The following is a 17,693-nucleotide window of genomic DNA, read 5'->3' as shown; positions in this document are numbered from 1 at the left end:
TACAATCATGCAATCCCCTTTAACAATATTTCGTCTCAGAACCAAGAATCCGGTGATCTAGGAATACTCTTTTCTGTATAGACCTGGGTTGTTTACTACATTATAGCTTTGTTGAGATTTACTCGATAAATACTGACATTGAAGAAAGTGCTCATCTTTTTGCTTACTTGCTCTTGTGCTGTTAGTTAGCTAAATACTCTCTTGGGAAATTCTCATAATCCATTTATCTAGATGGAAAGAAAGAAGGGTTTTTGTGTTTACTATAGTATGACTCAACAATGGGGGGGGCAGGGGAGAGACTTTTCTTTCTCTTTCTTTTCTTTCTTCCTTTTTTTTGAAAAGGTATATTTCTCTATCTTCCGTAGTGGGTTTTTCCACTTTGCTGAATTGTTCCTACACTCAGAACTGCACCAAGACACCTTGTCTTCCAAATGCAAAATGTGAAATACGAAATGGAATTGAAGCCTGTTACTGCAACATGGGATTTTCAGGAAATGGTGTCACAATTTGTGAAGGTAAACAACCTTTATTACCTCTTTTGGGTTTTTTGGTAAGATTAAATTCTTATATGATTGTTTTTCCCTTGTCCAGAAATTAAGTGTTTTACATTAATCTGTATGATTTCAAGCTATTGATAAAAAAAAAAAGCTTAATTAACTAAACAAGTTTGAAGGTCCCACTTGAAAATGTATACTTGATTATTGATTTTTGAGGAGTCCAGGTATATATTATTTTTGGTGTAACTATTGAACATTGTCCTTGAACTTAAGCTGGAAAACTAAGTTGCAGAGAGCAGAGTCAATACCTTTGGAAAGGAAAGAACACAGAGTTCATGAAGTCCAGGCTATATGGATATGTGTTGCCTTCGGGTACCTTCTTTACTACCTGACTACTTAAATTTGAGGATAATATTAAGAGATTCAAGTGTTTTGCCTGTATATCCTGCATGATACCCTGGAGAGAGAGAGAGAGAGAGAGAGAGAGAATTTTGAAAATGTATCCTTTTCTGAAAAAGTAGATCTCACTTATAGAACTTGAGGCTACAATCCAGAGCAAGAATGGTAGAAAAGGTCCTAGCAGGGTACAATTCAGCCGACTGATTTGATAAACAAGACCTTGTCCGAAAATCATATTTCAGTGACTTCTTGTCTATGGTTTCAACCGCCACTCTTTCTCTTCCTTCAAGCCTCACTCTATCCTTCTTCTCTCTTTCATTTTTAGTAGAATCTAGTTTTAACTGGGTCAATGGAAAAACATTGTGTATTAGAGAGAGAAGCAGTTCCAAGTCATATAAATTAGTTTTAAAATATAATTAAATGACAACTTCAAATTAGAACTATGTGGTATTATACTCCTAAATGTATTTAAGATAACATGGACTTTTTCTAATTAAGCCAAGATATTATACATTGTTAATATTGCATGTGTTTGCTTATAGCGTAAACAAGTTGTATCTCGTGATTCAATTTGATAGGCTCTTAAAAAAGATTAAATATGCAGTTCTTAGTAAGACCAGACCTCATCATAATTAGTTTAATGTATAAAAAATGTAAAGCAAAGCTACAGTTGCTTAATGGTGCATTAGATCAGGCATTTCTGCTTGTACATACAGCCAGGATTTGTAATATACTATTCCACAAGCACTACGAAATTCTTTCTATAAATAATCTTAGATTTTTACTGTGTATTTAATTGAATGGCATTATAGCAAGTTGATAGTCGAGTGACCTTCAAAATATTGCATCGAATATATTAGTGTGCTTTTCCACTAATCATTACAAATTGCACTATGATACTTCATAAGTGGTGTTGCCTTTTTGTTATTTAGATTCTTTTCAACTGTCATGATTACCATCATTAACATCAATAATTTTTCACAATTTGGACCTTCAGTAGCTAACCAGATCATAATCATCTTTTTAATGTTTTTTTTAACACATCTTCCATTATCCAATGCACTCTTCCTCCCCAACCACCCCCACCCCCCCGCCCTGCTGCCTCAGTCAATAGCCAGCTGAAGGGCAGAAAAAACTTTTTGTTGGAAAAAAAAAAAAATACTGCAAGATCTTTTGGCCTGTAATTTCTTTTCACACAGAACAGAATTTGTAATGGCACTTTTTTTTCAAGTTCTTTTTAACAAATCCCTCATTTAAAGAATGTTATAAATTCACTTCTCTTAGGGATACAGGAGTACTGATGCATAGGGGCACTTGTACCCCAATGTTTATAGCAGCATTCTCAACAATAGCCAAATTATGGAAACAGCCGAAATGTCCATCAACTGATGAATGGATAAAAAAATTGTGGTTTATATACACAATGGAGTACTACGTGGCAACGAGAAAGAATGAAATATGGCCCTTTGTAGCAACATGGATAGAACTGGAGAGTGTTATGCTAAGTGAAATAAGCCATACAGAGAAAGACAGATACCATATGGTTTCACTCTTATGTGGATCCTGAGAAACTTAACAGAAACCCATGGGGGAGGGAAAGGAAAAAAAGAGGTTAGAGTGGAAGAGAGCCAAAGCATAAGAGACTCTTAAAAACTGAGAACAAACTGAGGGTTGATTGGGGGTGGGAGGGAGGGGAGAGTGGGTGATGGGTATTGAGGAGGGCACCTTTTGGGTTGAGCACTGGGTGTTGTATGGAAACCAATTTGACAATAAACTTCATATATTGGAAAAAAATTAAAATAAAAAAATAAAATAAATAAATTCACTTGTCTTAATATTCACTATGTGAGGCTTATAATGTCCTCTTAAAACTGTTCAAACAGTGGTTTGCACCTTTTATTAATTCATTGGTAGATTCTTGAAATTTATTTCAGTAAGTATATTTAACATGCCTTTTAGAGTTAAAACACTATGTTCTCAACCGCTGAATTGTCTAGATTATATATTGGGTTTGAACTGTTGGCTTTCTTCATCTGTGAAGAGATTTCCCACTTTTCCTATCTTTCTCTAAAATTGGTATTAGGTCAATAAGAAATGACCAGGCAACAGTTTTGTTATAAAGGATGGCTACTTCTTGAAGAGCGAAAGTAAATTTCTTTTTGGTATCATTACCATCATCTTCCTCATCTCCATCCAATTTGGCTCCCTCAGAGACCTGTCAAATAAATGTTATGGTAGTAACCAGACCTCACTTAAATGAACTCTGTTGCAAGAACTAGTTTTAAACAAGTCATTTAGAATTTGGATAACCTAGTCCCATAGAAACAAGTGGTTTTTTTTTTTTTTGATGTTTATTCATTTTTGAGAATCTGAGAGAGACAGAGCATGAGCGGGGAAGGGGCAGAGAGAGAGGGAGACACAGAATCCGAAGCAGGCTCTGGGCTCTAAGCTGTCAGCACAGAGCCTGACACGGGGCTCGAACTCACAAACGTTGAGATCATGACCTGAGCCAAAGTCGGACGCTCAACCGACTGAGCCACCCAGGTGCCCTGAAACAAGTTTTAATACTAGTGACTTTATTTCATTTAATCATCTTTTTATTGAACAATTATTTATTGAATATTTTCATTGTCATCATTATCATTATCACCATCACATCAAGATAGCTAATATCTAAGATATTAATTAGCACAACACCTTCATCTGTTGTTATTCTCATTTTATCTATAAAAAAGTAGAATCTTAGAAAAGTTAAGTGAATATCACAAGTGATAACAACAAATAAGTAATAGAGCTGAGATTTCAGCCTAAGTCTGTTTCCAGAGCCTGTACTCTTACTCACTATGTTTGCCATAAGACCTCTACTTAACAAATACTGCTATGCCCTTGGATTAAAGTAATAGGTAAGGAATTGGCCTTGATTTCCAGGATATCTAGGGACAGCTTCAGAACTATATTAATGACTTGATGCAGTGTTATAAAATATGCAAATACAGGTAAATTTGAGATATGTAATCAACTACAGGGTAGCTTTCCAAGTGGGGGTGACATTTAAGCTGAGAATCAAAGAATAAATAGGATTCATTAAGATTGACAAAGTGACAAAGCCAGGCAAAATGAATCAGCAGTAACAAAGGCCTAGAAGTTGAACATGTGTAGTATGTTTTAGGGAGCCCCAAGTATTTCATTCTGGATGTATATATCACAGGGCATATTAACTGAGGGGGTCAGTGAGAATTAAGTGTGGGTGTCAAGATATGGACTTTTTTCTCTTAACAAAAAAAGAGCCATTGACAAGTATTAAGTAGCTAAGTTACATGATAAATAGTGTATATTAGAAAGATGACCCCATTCGGTAGAATAAGAATGAATTAGCAAAGGTCAACCCAACCTACACAAACAGTAGTACTGGGATGCCTGAGTGGCTCAGTTGGTTAAGCCTCCAACTCTTGATTTCAGCCCAGGTCAAGATCCCAGGGTCATGGGACTGAGCCCTGAGTTGGGTTCCCTGCTCCTGCTTGTTCTTTCTCTTTCTCAAAAAAAAAAAAAAAAAATATATATATATATATATATATATAATAATAAAAATAATAATAAAAGAAAAGAAAAAAGAAAAAATCCAATAGTACTTTGTACAATTCTTATAGTTTATGTCACTTCTATCCAATATATCTTAATTTTCATAAGCTTTTGAAAAAAATGTATGGATACTGTCTTTTATTTACAAACACCATTTTGAATGGTTATAACTAGTTTGTTAAGCTCAGTGCTATAGCTTTTTGCATATGAGAGAAGCAGGACTCTGAAGCTTAAGTGAGTTTCCCAGTGTCCCAAGGCTACAGTGACAAAGCTAGGACTCAAACCCTGGGGATCTCAACCTTCTCTAGATTACCAAAAATGTCACTAGTATTACTAATCAGCTGGTGTAATTAGATTAGTGTAGTACAGCTTTTTAAATCAAATAGGTAAAACAGTATCATTTGAATAGGAATTATTTATTTTCGACAACCTTACTGAGGTATTAACATGAATTTATTTACACACTTATCTTTATGCTGACAATGAGTGTATTTTAAGGCAGAAGCTGGAGAAGTGTAGAAATTTGGGGATATATTTAATGGCTTTTGAAATTGTTGATGATATTTTCCTAAAATTTAGGATTATTTTAGTCTTTTAAACAAATATTGTTGCTATATGTTTTGCTTCTCAGCACAGTGTTGGTTACTCTCTGGAACACAGTTATAAATCTAAAAAGTGAGACATCCCATCTCCCCTCAGTAATTTGGAAGGTTGGAAAAGTTGAAAGAATCACTGTATACGTACAAAACATGATATTGCTTGATTTGAAATAAACTGAGCTGGGAGAGGTAAGAAGCGAGAGCAAGGGGAAGGATGCAGTACAGTGCCTGTTTGGGTGTGGGCGTCAGGAAGAAGGTAGTAGACTCTCTTCCTACTCACATCTGAACTCAGTAAGTGGTGCTGTGTTTGGGGAAATTTCATGGAGTCAGAATGGGTAAGAAAAGAGTTGCCCCAGATGAGGATAAGAAAGGTCAGGAAAGATATAATTGACAGCGTGTATGCATGTATAAAAATCTTTCATAGCTTGGGACATGCTTGTTATGAATAACATTGCAAGCACTTTATAAGAAATAATGAAGTCTCAGTGCCTGCACTCAGGGAGACATACTCTACGCTTAAAAAACAGTTTTCTTCATTATCTAATAGCCATATATATGCTTGCAAAATTCAGCTGGGAGAATATCATAATAAACTAAAGAGCATTGTGACAATAGTAAATGTAGAGAGAACAGTGTCGCAATAGTTATCTAAGAGTTTGGAAGAAGAAATGGTCTGCGCGTTCTGAATGTGGGAGAAATATCCATTAGAATAATCTGCTAGCATCATTCTGCCCAGGCTACAATATAAGTACCAAGGACATGTAATTTTCTTCCATAATAGCTTGTTTTTTAGTAATGAAAGGATGCTTATCAAAATGGGCAAACCGAATGTCATCAGAACAGATGCAAAGCACACAAAATGTGTGCATGTGTTTGTACATCGTGTATCACCAGTTGCCACAGATATACTATCTAAACTATCTCCTACAAAAAATAATTGCAGTTTTAAATATTTAACAAAAGACAGTTTGGTAATTTCCATAATAGACACGTGATCAGCAAAACTTAAATGATGCAAGTCCTCTTTTTCCTTTTCCTTTAAAAAATAATTCTATTTTTAGTGGGGCACCTGGGTGGCTCTGTCAATTAAGCATCTGCCTCTTGATTTTGGCTCAGGTCATGGTCTCAGGTTTTGTGAGATCAATCCCCACATCTGACAGCATGGAGTCTGCTTGGGATTCTTCTCCCTCTCTGCCCCTCCCCCGCTCAGGAGGGGGTGCGCGCACACTGCAGGCTCTCTCAAAATAAATTAAAGAATTAAAAATTAAAATAGAATATAAGCTTCAGGAAAGTGTTAAAAAGGTTTATGCTTTTATTTTTTTCTTCCTATATGTTGAAGGAATTTGTCATCTTATGAAGTGGATATTTTTGAGGAAATTCCACCTAATTATTGTGGTAGAGTTTGTTCTCTCTAATGTGTAACCTCTTCTTGTCAACACACGAAAGAGGTCATACTTCTAGTACACGGAAAAGGATTTCTGGAATTGGCAAAGGCACTTTATTTATTTGGAGGAAGTTCATGAAAATCACGCATCCTGGAATGTAAGCCTTGGGTTAATTTAGACTATCGTTTCTTAAATAGGTTACATTTCCATTCAGTACAAGACATCCCAAGGAAATATGTACTTCACTTTAAATACATCTGATACATGACTGTCTAGAAGCACATTAGAGTTCCTACTTTTTCAAGTTTGTATTCATAGTCATGTGCCTAAGAAGATCATCTGGAGTATGTAAAAATGCATTTGTTTTACCAAAAAATAAAAACTTTGCTTCCTCAATACTTTTTATTAGTATATCACATATGAAGGAAAATGAATCTTGGAGTTGTCTAACTTTCTTCCATCTAGAACCTCCAGTTGATTGTTCAAATATTATTTAAATATTATGTATAAATCAGGAGCCGCCTCCCTCTAGGGATTGCAATAAGAAGGAGAGAAAGAGGGAGAGGGAGGGAAATGAAGGCAGGGAAAATGAAAGTGCTGGTCCTGGCTGCTATTTGTGCCATTTGAGTTTTGTTGATAAGCTGCACAATTTTATAAATAAACACTTATCTCATCTGACTTGACAATGTCATTTTTGCAGGCTGTTTCAGAAATCATTTTTTTAAATCATCCTGTTTCATGTTTATTGCACAGGATAATTATCAGAATTAATGAGATAACAAACTAAGAAATATTTTGAGATCTTAAAAGAGGTTTTAATATGAACATATGATTTGGGGTTTTTTCAAGTAATTTATACTGAAATATCATGACAAGTTTTCTTCATGTAAAAATCTCTTTGATTTGTAATCATTTTAATCTTTTATTTATTTATTTATTTATTTATTTATTTATTTATTTATGAGAGAGAGAGAGAGAGAGAGCACATGGGCATGAGTTGGGGAGGGGCAGAGGGGAAGGGAGAGAGAATCCCAAGCAGGTTGCTCACTGACAGGGCACAGCTTGATGCAGGGCTAGGTCCCATGAACCATGAGATCATAACCTGAGCCAAAATCGAGAGGTGGACACTTAACTAACTGAGTCACCCAGACACCCTGTAATCATTTTAAATCAGTATTATCTAGGTGGATTTATTGCATATTTAGAATCAGAAAAGTAATATCAGCATAGAGAATTAGCAATAAACACATTGCTTCTGAGTTCTTTTAAACAATCACAAAGAGTTGTTCAAAATTCTGAGTTAAATCAATTCTAAATAAGACTTACCATCTGATTTGACATTATTAGTGTCCTGATTTTTTTTTCTAAGTTAAGACTGCCATTTTTGTTTTTTGTTCCAGGCTAAAACATCAGTTCACAAAGTATGTATATATCTATGTATAAGTGTGTGTGTGTGTGTGTGTGTGTGTGTGTGTATGCGCCCTATGATATGTGCTGATGCTAAGGCATCAATAAAAATGGAAATGGATATTGTTTTTCTAGAATTAGTGTTCATTTTGCATGCAGAGTGAACATGGCAGCTATACCATCTTATACTCTCTGTTCAGCCATATCTTTAGGAACTGCTAGGAAATTAAAATTAAATGGAAATTGTGCTCTCAATGTGGAATTTTCATACATTTTAATCCTCTGTGCTTTTCAAGAAAACTACTGGTAGAAATAAGAACAAAAGGATCATAGGGATAGCACTTTCAATTCCATGAAGTAACTCACGAGTTCCAGTTTTTCTGCTTTGTTTACTGTAGCTCTGATCTTTTGTCAGCATTTTAAGATCGCAAACTTTATGTTGCTAAATTGATACTTCCTGTGTCCTGGGGCGTGTCAGTTATCTACAGCCCCAGCTTTATAGGACATCAGCATACTTTACAGCCAACTCCTGCTTATTTCAGAAGCAAATTATCCAGTCTCCTGATTATCCATTTTTCCATTATTTCTTTTTCCTTATTTAGGCTTTTTTCATGCTTAAAGAAGTAACTTTCATATTTACAGTTTATTTACAAAAAGAGTAATAATATTGATGTTGATTTTAGTGCTTTCTGTGAGCTAAATGCTGCTCTAAGCACTTTACATGAATTTATAAATTTAATCCTCATAACAACTCTTTGAAATGAGGTCTAGTATTACCCTCAATTTATAGATTAAATAATTTTCCAGTGAAAGCACATTCAAACTATTGCTTTATATAATTTTCAAGCTACTCTGTGAAGTAAGTCTGCAAATAAGAAAACTGAATCTCCCTGAAACATAAATGAATTATTTTGGTTGTTGCCCCCACCTTGAATCTGCTTTTTACCCACTACGTTATCAAAGAAATTGATTAAAAACAAAAAAGTATGAGGTGTATATACTTAAGATACCTTAGGAATAAGTGCAGGCAAGTTAAAACTATTTACAAGTTTCAATATCTTGATGAAACTCATAGATCAGATAAAGTTGTTTAACTCCTGTTCATCGACCTCCTTAAAACCCAGTGTATTGACAATACAACCAGTGAGATTGGGGTGAGGAGGATGGGCACGGGAATTCTATAAATTAGGAGTGAACTTCTCAAAGCAGAATCAGAGCAGGCTTCCGCAAAAATGGCAGCTCTTCCTTGTGGTGATATCCTATACCCTTCCCAGAAAGGAAGTGTCAGTCTCAGTGACTGGTTTAGTTAGATGTGATTTTCCAAAGGTTACCCTAATTGGGCTCCTTATTCCCCATTGGCATTTGAGCCCAAATAAAGCCAAGAAAAAAATCTCTTAAAGGGAACTCTGGCATCCGCCTGAAAGGAATTGTTGAGAGTGAAAATTGATGTCACCTTTCTGCCTATACCCCATCTGTGCCACCAGGAATAATTCTTGGAGATTGCTCTGCCCCTCCACCCACAGATATAGGGAATTCTGAACTGTCTTGTATGAACTAAGGAGGTTGTAATGGCTGGCAGGCAAAACCTGGGCCAAGCTACCTGAGATAATCAACATTGCTCTCTAAAAACATGAGGATCATTTAAGAATAATCAGTCATTGGAGAAGAGCCAATAATACAAAGCACAAAGTTGAATAAATAGAACAATGGCCTGGAAAATGATACTGTTAGGAAGAGAAAAGAGGTTGAAGGGAAAAGTCTAGCTTATATCTTCAAAGAGATTCTGAAAAAGTTTGCATTCAAACAAACAAAAACAAGTAGAATAGGCTTCTGTGTACAGAAAAATTATCATACCACAAAAAATTTTCTTCTTCAATATGTCTTTAAACCTTTGTGCTGCTCAATTCCTCCTACCTTTATCCCCTGTTTTTGCTCTCATTTTGTAGCAAGAGGCATCAAGACAATAGCTGTAATTGTCAGGAATGAAAGCCAATGTTTAAAAGTCACCAGAAGATTGAGAGCATAGTCTCCATTCCTGGGTTTCCACCCCTACCAAGATGACCACACAAGGAACAGGGAGGTTATAAATATCAAATTTATTAACAAATCAGTGGAAGATACATCAGGACTCAAGAAGTGAAGATATTCTGAGCCGATCAGCTCAACACAATCATCCTTTTTATAACACAATTTCACCCTTTTGTGATCTTTTCCTTCATCGGTGCCAAAACCTCTCCCAAATTCTTCCCATGCTTTATCGCAACGTGAAACTAGGTAGCCAATGTGTTTTCTGATCCTAATTGCCTCATGTGGTTTTCACATTATAATGTCATTAATATAGCGATGGAACCCCTATGCAGTCTCACTATATTGTCTGTTTTCCCAAGTGATTTCCTGAATTCACCTGCTCATACTTTTGATGGTTCCTGCCAGACACACCTAATGTATTTTTCTCCTCCAATAAAATATATTTATCATTTAATCAATATTAGTCCCAAGTTGAATTGATAATATATAGTAGTAAAAAAGTGGTAAAAAATAACCCAGGAATTGCAGAACTAAAGTTAAGACAAAAATTATGAGAACAGAGAAACAGGACTAGACATGGAGAAACTAACATCCATGTAATAGAAGTCTTACTGAAGAAAGGATAAGACAAACTTTAGCAAAGGAAATAATAAAAGGTCTGACAATTTCTCAGAGCTTAAGACACACATGAGTCTTTAATTAAAAGAGCTCTCTAATCCAACCTATCTTCTACAAAATATGTTTATGCCTTCACTTCTCAGTTTATTGCCTATTGAAGCCTTCTCAGCTTCGATGTCTATTGATTGATATCCTGCTATAAAAGAGGAGTATCATTTACTTCACATTGTCACTTTTATTCATACATTCAAGTTGTTACCTTCATGTCCTTAAATAATAATGGAAATACTGGCTATCGGGCTACTCCATTCCTGAAGCCTAGGGTGAGGACCTCTTCAGATCATAGGGACAGAGAGAGAAAGGACTTTAGGGTGGCTGTGGCCATCAGGAGAGTGAATAGATGAGCCGAGCAGCCTAAAAATGTAGATGCCTACTACAGGAGAAGTTTTTGTCAAACTCTTGAGCCTCATTTCTTCGTTAGTCTACTTTCATTTAACCCCTACTTCATTTCATCACTTTTCTGAGACTAATTGTAGCCCTAACAAGGGAGGGAGAGTATATTTAAAAGTCCTGTGATTTTAATCGTTATCTTAAAACTAATTTTTAAGTGTATTTATTATTTTCAGAGAGAGAGAGAGAGAGAACAAGTGGGGGAGGAGCAGAGAGAGAGGGGCAGAGAGAGAGAATCCCAAGCAGCCTCCATGCTCAACACGCCGCTCAGGGCCTGATCCCACAACCTTGAGATCATGACCTGAGCTGAAATTAAGAGTCGGACACTTAACTGACTGGGCCACCCAGGCATGTAATTTCTAAATCAAGTAATTATAAATCAAGAAAAGTAATTGGGCATGAAAAGTAATTTCTAAATCAAGTTCTTATTTTTCAAGTTCCCATTGTTAGATCCATCCCTTATATCCTTGTATTGCAGTAGCTAAGACCCAGCCCTATAAATTGGAGCCTTCCTGTTATGCTATGGCCTAGTAACTAGATTCTCTGATATAAATTCTAATATTGCTGTGCAGGGTTTCCAAACTTGTTTTAAATATTCTAGTCCAGTTCATCTGGGATTCTCATGATAAGTCACAAAGTGCATCTGAGCCTGTTTCTCTGTGAAATGAGCAGATTTCACCAGGATCACTATCAATGTCTATTCTGGTTTTAAAATTATGTGGGTCTATTATTGTGAGACATGTATTTGAACTGTAGTTAATTCCCAGTTCAATCACTTTTGAGGTAAATAGCCTGGATTTGGGGCTTTATTTGAAACCTGAAAGTGAAACAGATTTTGGTCTCTTGCCTCTGAACTCAGTACACTTTTCATTGTTTTTTTTTTTGTTTGTTTGTTTTTTAACTCTGATCTCTGGAGCTGGCATGACCTAGGCAAGCAATGCTTTCATCTCCTCTTTCTGCTCCATTCCCTCTGACTCATGGCCATAACACATCCTGATACTCTTTCTTGCTGAGCCAGGATGTGACCTCAAATTTCCTCTCAAGACAGGTGCTACAAATGAATAGGGAATGGCACATAGGTGAAACTTATTTTCCATGTTTTCTCTGGTACCTTCCACTCTTGGAAGGAATTTCTGGACCAGTCTTCAGGAGCACTGCACTATGGCAGTGCTGAAAGGTAAGCTATTAAATATAATGCAACCAGAAAGTTAAGTACTGTAGCAGAGTGATTTGAACCATTAAAAACAATCAAGAAGGCTATAAAATCTTGATTTTTATATTTGCTTTCCTATTGGAGAGGTTTAGCTACTTTTATATGTTATTGAGACTACCTCCCTTTGAATAAGATGGTGTGCATATCCATTTTGTGGGTAAGAGGGTTGTGATTCATGTGCTTTTATAACCACCATTTAACTGACATCTGGAACAAAATGCTACAAATGGAACTTGTCTTTGTGTTGCAATTCCAAAAGTACATTGATGATTGTGTGTTTATGAATATGTGATGAGCCAGGGACAGTGAGAATGGAATTGACCAGAGCAATCCTCTCAGCTGGAAACCTGGACCAAATTTCTCCTTTCTGAGGACTACCTGTGTTTATAGGCATCAAAGTACCTTTGTGTCATGCTCAATAAATGGGATGGGATAACCACCGTGTTTGTGCTCAGGGGAGAAATTGGGCATTTTCCATGTTGGAAATACTATAAGCTGAGACTCATTGTGTAAGACACAGTACATGTCATTCTCTTTGGAAGATTTTTTTATTTCTATCTATTAAGAATAATTGCTCATGTTTTCATGTTCTCTTCATAATTCCTTTTTATTTTGCATTAATACGTAATGTTGGAGTAAGTTTGGATGGGGTCTACCTGCTTTTTAATAGTACCTGAGGGAATGGCTGTTTGGGGACAGTGACTAGTTCTTATTCTTGATTGTACCCTTGAAAACTACCAAAATTGGATCCAATATATAAAATATCATGGACTATTTTTCAGGTGCTACTCTGACAGGTTGGTGCACTATTTTTATTGTTCCTTCCCTATGCTGAATGTATTAAGATATTGCAATGAATGATATCTCTACTTGTACGAATCTGTGCTTAGATTTCATTGAATTTTATGCATTGTAAAAGGCTGATATAGCAAGGTTACCTTAGGTATGATCCCATCACAAATATTTTGCTACACATAGTGTCCAATATAGCCATATGGAAGATTTGTGTGATCAGTGAACATCATAAACTTCACATACTTCTTTCCATAACATCTTTGTTTTCCTACTTTATTTTGAGGATCATCCATACAATACTGAATGTTCATTAACTTATTTATTGCACTTTTGAGAATTTTCATGAGTTAGGAAGCACCATGTGTTAGGCAGGGTCATTTGCAATTTTGGCACTAATCCTTCATGATCATCCCCTAGTTTTGAGGACGATCCCCTGGTATTCATGTTTAAATCCCAGGAGTTATTTATGTTGACTGTGGTATTTCCTTTTGTGTCTTATGTTATCAAAAATGCCCTTTTTTTACAAAAATCCTAGGAAGTATGAAAATACTGGCACTTAAAAACTGATATTTTGGGGGCACCTGGGTGGCTCAGTTCGTTAAGCATCTGACTTTGGCTCAGGTCATGATCTCACAGTCCGTGTGTTCAAGCCCCACGTTAGGCTCTGTGCTGACAGCTCAGAGCCTGGAGCCTGCTTTGGATTCCGTGTCTCCCTCTCTCTCTGCCCCTCTTTTGCTCATGCTCTGATTCACTCTGTCTTTCAAAAATAAATAAATGTTAAAAAAAATTTTAAATAAACTTTAAAAAAACTGATATTTTTACTTTTAATCATAAGAGTACTTTGATAGTTCTTTCTTAAATTGCAAAAAAAGAATTTTAGTTTATGTGTTATTGAAAACACCTGCCTCATTTATTGCTCCTTCTAATGAACTGACCTTTTTAAACACAACTTTATATGAAACTGTGTTTATTATTTAGTTAACCATTTAAGATGAAGTTTTATCTGGTTTGCATTAATGTGTTTAAAGTGAGGCACTGTTTCATTTTTTTTTATCAAACTTTAAATTTGATTAAAATAGAATAAATGATCACATGAAAAGGGAAGAAATATTCTTAACTCTCTGTAACTTTAAATCATTTCCTTAGAATGTTGATATTTCCAAAATATAAAGATTATCAAGAAACTATTGTCTCCATCTACAAAAAAAAATTTTTTTAAATGTATTTTAACCCTTCCCTAGACTGACTCACTTTCTTGCTCTAGAAAAGATTCTTATCCCATTTGACAGTGCTGGAATCAACTAAAAAGATTACATGTTTAGAAGGCTGTAGGAAAATGATTTTAACAACTCTAAATGTATTATCTCAGATAATTTTCTGTTTCCTGTCTGCTTGAGATACAATTTTATATCCTGTATCAACCATCAAACATCATCTTGGTCCCAACGATCTGAATTTACAATAGATTTGTATAATTTATTAGTCAGTTGCAAGAGAGAACACCACTGGATAGTGTATATAGCATTTATATACATATCTCAAACATTTGCAATGTTAAAAAACAGCAAACACAGCACATTTATCTGGCATGGAAATTGTAATTTTCTGAATATTAAAATATTAAGGCAAGGCTATTGAAGTATTTCAGTTCCTTTAACTATTTTGGTCCATTACCATTGAGTATAGAGAAAAGGTACTAACACTTAAATTACTATAGTCTCGTGTGTAGTGTGAGTAAGGTAAGAATGAGGATATTAGGAGAAAAAAGATTCAGTGTAAAGAAATTGGAATATACAGAAAGAACTTCAACCTGAATATAACAGATGATTGTATTTTATATTCAAGTCAAAGAGCTTTCATTGAAAATGTGATTATCTTGAGTGTCATTGGTCAGACAAGCTCAATTCCTACAAAGTCCCTTTATACGGATTTACTGAAAAGTGCCACTATTTTCTATAATAACATGATTTTCCCGACAATTTTATATTCTTAGATAATTAATTTCTATTACCAAGAAGTCTGGATAAGTATACAGATTCAGAGATTCTCTTTATAATTGCTTAAAAGTTCCCAGATAAATTGCTGGAAGATAGAATGTCAAAACTGTTCAAACCTAGTACTTACTTTAAGGAGGAAATTAACACTTTGGTCCTTTATTTGCCATGGAAAGAGATAATGATGTTCTCTAGGAAGATTAGAATCTAACCAAATAGTGTAGGCTATATATAGCATACAAAGCCTTGTGCCATTTGTGAAAATGCTATCAGGGAGAAAACCCAATGACTGAGTTTCTGTACTGTATTTTTTAGGTACACAGATTTAATTTAGAGATTATGGTTTGAAAATAAAATTTACTGTATGAGTGTTTTTGACTGATAAGAAATTGATTTTGTGAGCTTGCTACACATTAATTGAAATATCTGGCCATGTGTCTTGCCTAGATTTAAGAAACCATACATACTTGGAACCATATGTATTCCTTCACGTTGAACTAGCAAGTTAATCACTTTGTTACCCATGTAAGGAAGAAACTACTTTTTGCTGGTGTGGTGTCTGAATAATCTCCCTGTATTGCATAACAAGTGGGTTTTACGTAATTGACAGTTTATTTAGTTGGTTTCAATATATTGAAGGTGGAGACCTTTAAGTTATTTAGGAGTGATATTACGTACAAATTAAATGCAATAATTTATATTTTCTAATATTTTAAAGGCTATATTTCTAAAATCAAAAATAAGAATGTGTGTGCACATAAGCCCATTAAAACATAAATGTTATTTGTTATTGATATTATTCAATGCATTTTAGAATGCAGTTTTTAAGAAGTTAAAATAGAATGAAGGTGGTTACATTGTAAGTGTCTCTAATATGTTTTAAATATAAGCTTATTTAACAATTATTGACTCAGGTTGTGCTTACACAGGAAAAATAGATTGCAGACAAGAGTTAAATCATGCAATTTGGCAAATCTTCCCAAAGAATGCCCAAATATATAATTTCCATGAGATTTTTTAAACTTAACTATCCAGGTCACTTATCTACACAAGAATTATCCAGCAAAGGGGATATCTGTATTTTATTTCTCTTTTGTGAATAAAAGAACCAAAATTTGGGTCATGTTGATTCAGTAATGTCATGCTGTTCGCCCTGTGCTGAACAAGAACACATCCTAAGTCTGAAATAATTTGCTATTAAAAATATAATTAAGTTGTGTTTAACATTTAGAACTTGAGGAAAGAAATGTGCTGGCCTTTGCGCATTTTTGAGAATTAAAGTTTACATATACAGACAACTCAATCAATTTTGATGAGATTGAACAGAAGTTGATGTCGTCCTAACAGTCGTTTGATAGTTTTGTATTTAAAGCAATTTTTTGAAAAAAAAAGAATTGTGTATCTTTTGTGTCGGAAAGGTTCTTATGCCACATTTCCTAGTGCCATATGGAGGATAAGTTCCAAAGATAATTTCTGGACCTTTATAAACACAGAAACCTATTGAGAATACTAAAAAAAAAAGCTATAACAAATCTCTGTTGTGTATGCAATGCAGGAAGTCAAGCAGATGCTTGATTATAGTGTTATGTTTGTTCAACTAATGTCATGTTCATTGCTGCAGTTTCATAATGGAATACCATGTGGAGAAGAATGGTTTTTTAAATGTGTTTTGCACTTTGAATTTCAGTTTATTAGTAGACAAATATGTCAGAAAATTTTCGGTAGAGGCATTAATTGTTGTTTTATAGTCAATGATCTCTTGATACTTATCCTCTGAAAAAAATCACATGGTTGCTTTAAGAATAAATAAGTATAGAGTTAATCTGACTTTAAGTAACGCTTTAGATTACAACCCATAGTATAATTCCACTATTATGATAAGAAAACTTATGACTTGTTAATTACTGGTGATACAATTTTAATAAAAGATTACAGTGATTCATAAATTGTGATCCAAGAACTTACTACTACTAATGCCTTAATATTTGCAGATCTTTTCCTTTATTAAGGGAAAAGAAATTATCCTTATAACAACACTTATAATCAATGTAAGTATGATACACTTAGGGAGTAGAATTTAAAATAAAATTTTGACATATGGTAGTATTCAAAACTAGGATATCAAGTACAGATAATAAATATAGAAGAGAAAAGGAATGACTTTAATTTATTTTGAAGGTGGTTTCAGATGACGAAATGTTGTAACGGAGACCCACTTTGAAACTATGGGCCTCAACTTTTTAGATTCAGACACTATTGACAATTTCAACCAAAATACCTCAAAAGTAGAATTACAGCTTGCTAGGAGATGAAGGGCCATGAAAGAAGCACAGCCTCTGAGGAAGACTTTCCTGGGCTTAAATCCTGGTTCTGTCATTTACTACTCACTATCAGATTTGGACCAGTTTCTACATCTTTGCCGTATAAATAGTTTTATCATTGTCAAAGTACTTTTTGAGGATTATAGAAGGTAATACAAATACAGCACTTAGTTATGATGCTGGCCATAAGTGATAACGGTTATTAACATAAATCTGTCAGTCACCTCTTGCCAAATTGTTTATGGTAGGTTCATTCTCTTTCTACTTTCCCAAACCATTTGGGAAACCAGGTTAAGATCATCTAGGTAGCTAGGTCTGAGGATGATGTTACACCTATAATACCAAAACACTCCTCTGCTTTTCTGAGACTCCATGAATATGAACAATACATATGTGCACTTCAGCATA

The 17,693-nt window shown here is 34.8% G+C and overlaps 1 protein-coding gene and 1 long non-coding RNA gene across 8 annotated transcripts in view; one reads left to right on the top strand and one right to left on the bottom strand.

The window, feature by feature from the left end:
* Nucleotides 1–17,693, top strand: part of ADGRL4 (adhesion G protein-coupled receptor L4) — a 108,999-nt gene that overhangs the window by 1,397 nt on the left and 89,909 nt on the right. For all 5 annotated transcript variants that reach the window (XM_015066249.3, XM_053214300.1, XM_027058794.2 and 2 more), the window contains exon 2: nt 366–515. In XM_015066249.3, the coding sequence (XP_014921735.2) occupies nt 366–515 (150 nt within the window). The remainder of the gene's footprint in view (nt 1–365; nt 516–17,693) is intronic.
* LOC128313904 (uncharacterized) overlaps nt 1–17,693 on the bottom strand; it is an 83,427-nt gene that overhangs the window by 64,652 nt on the left and 1,082 nt on the right. The window lies entirely within an intron of this gene.

The sequence above is a fragment of the Acinonyx jubatus genome, chromosome C1 (assembly GCF_027475565.1).
Source record: "Acinonyx jubatus isolate Ajub_Pintada_27869175 chromosome C1, VMU_Ajub_asm_v1.0, whole genome shotgun sequence".
Taxonomy (NCBI): domain Eukaryota; kingdom Metazoa; phylum Chordata; class Mammalia; order Carnivora; family Felidae; genus Acinonyx; species Acinonyx jubatus.
Note: the sequence above shows the minus strand (reverse complement) of the source record. Positions and strands in the feature narration are given on the sequence as shown.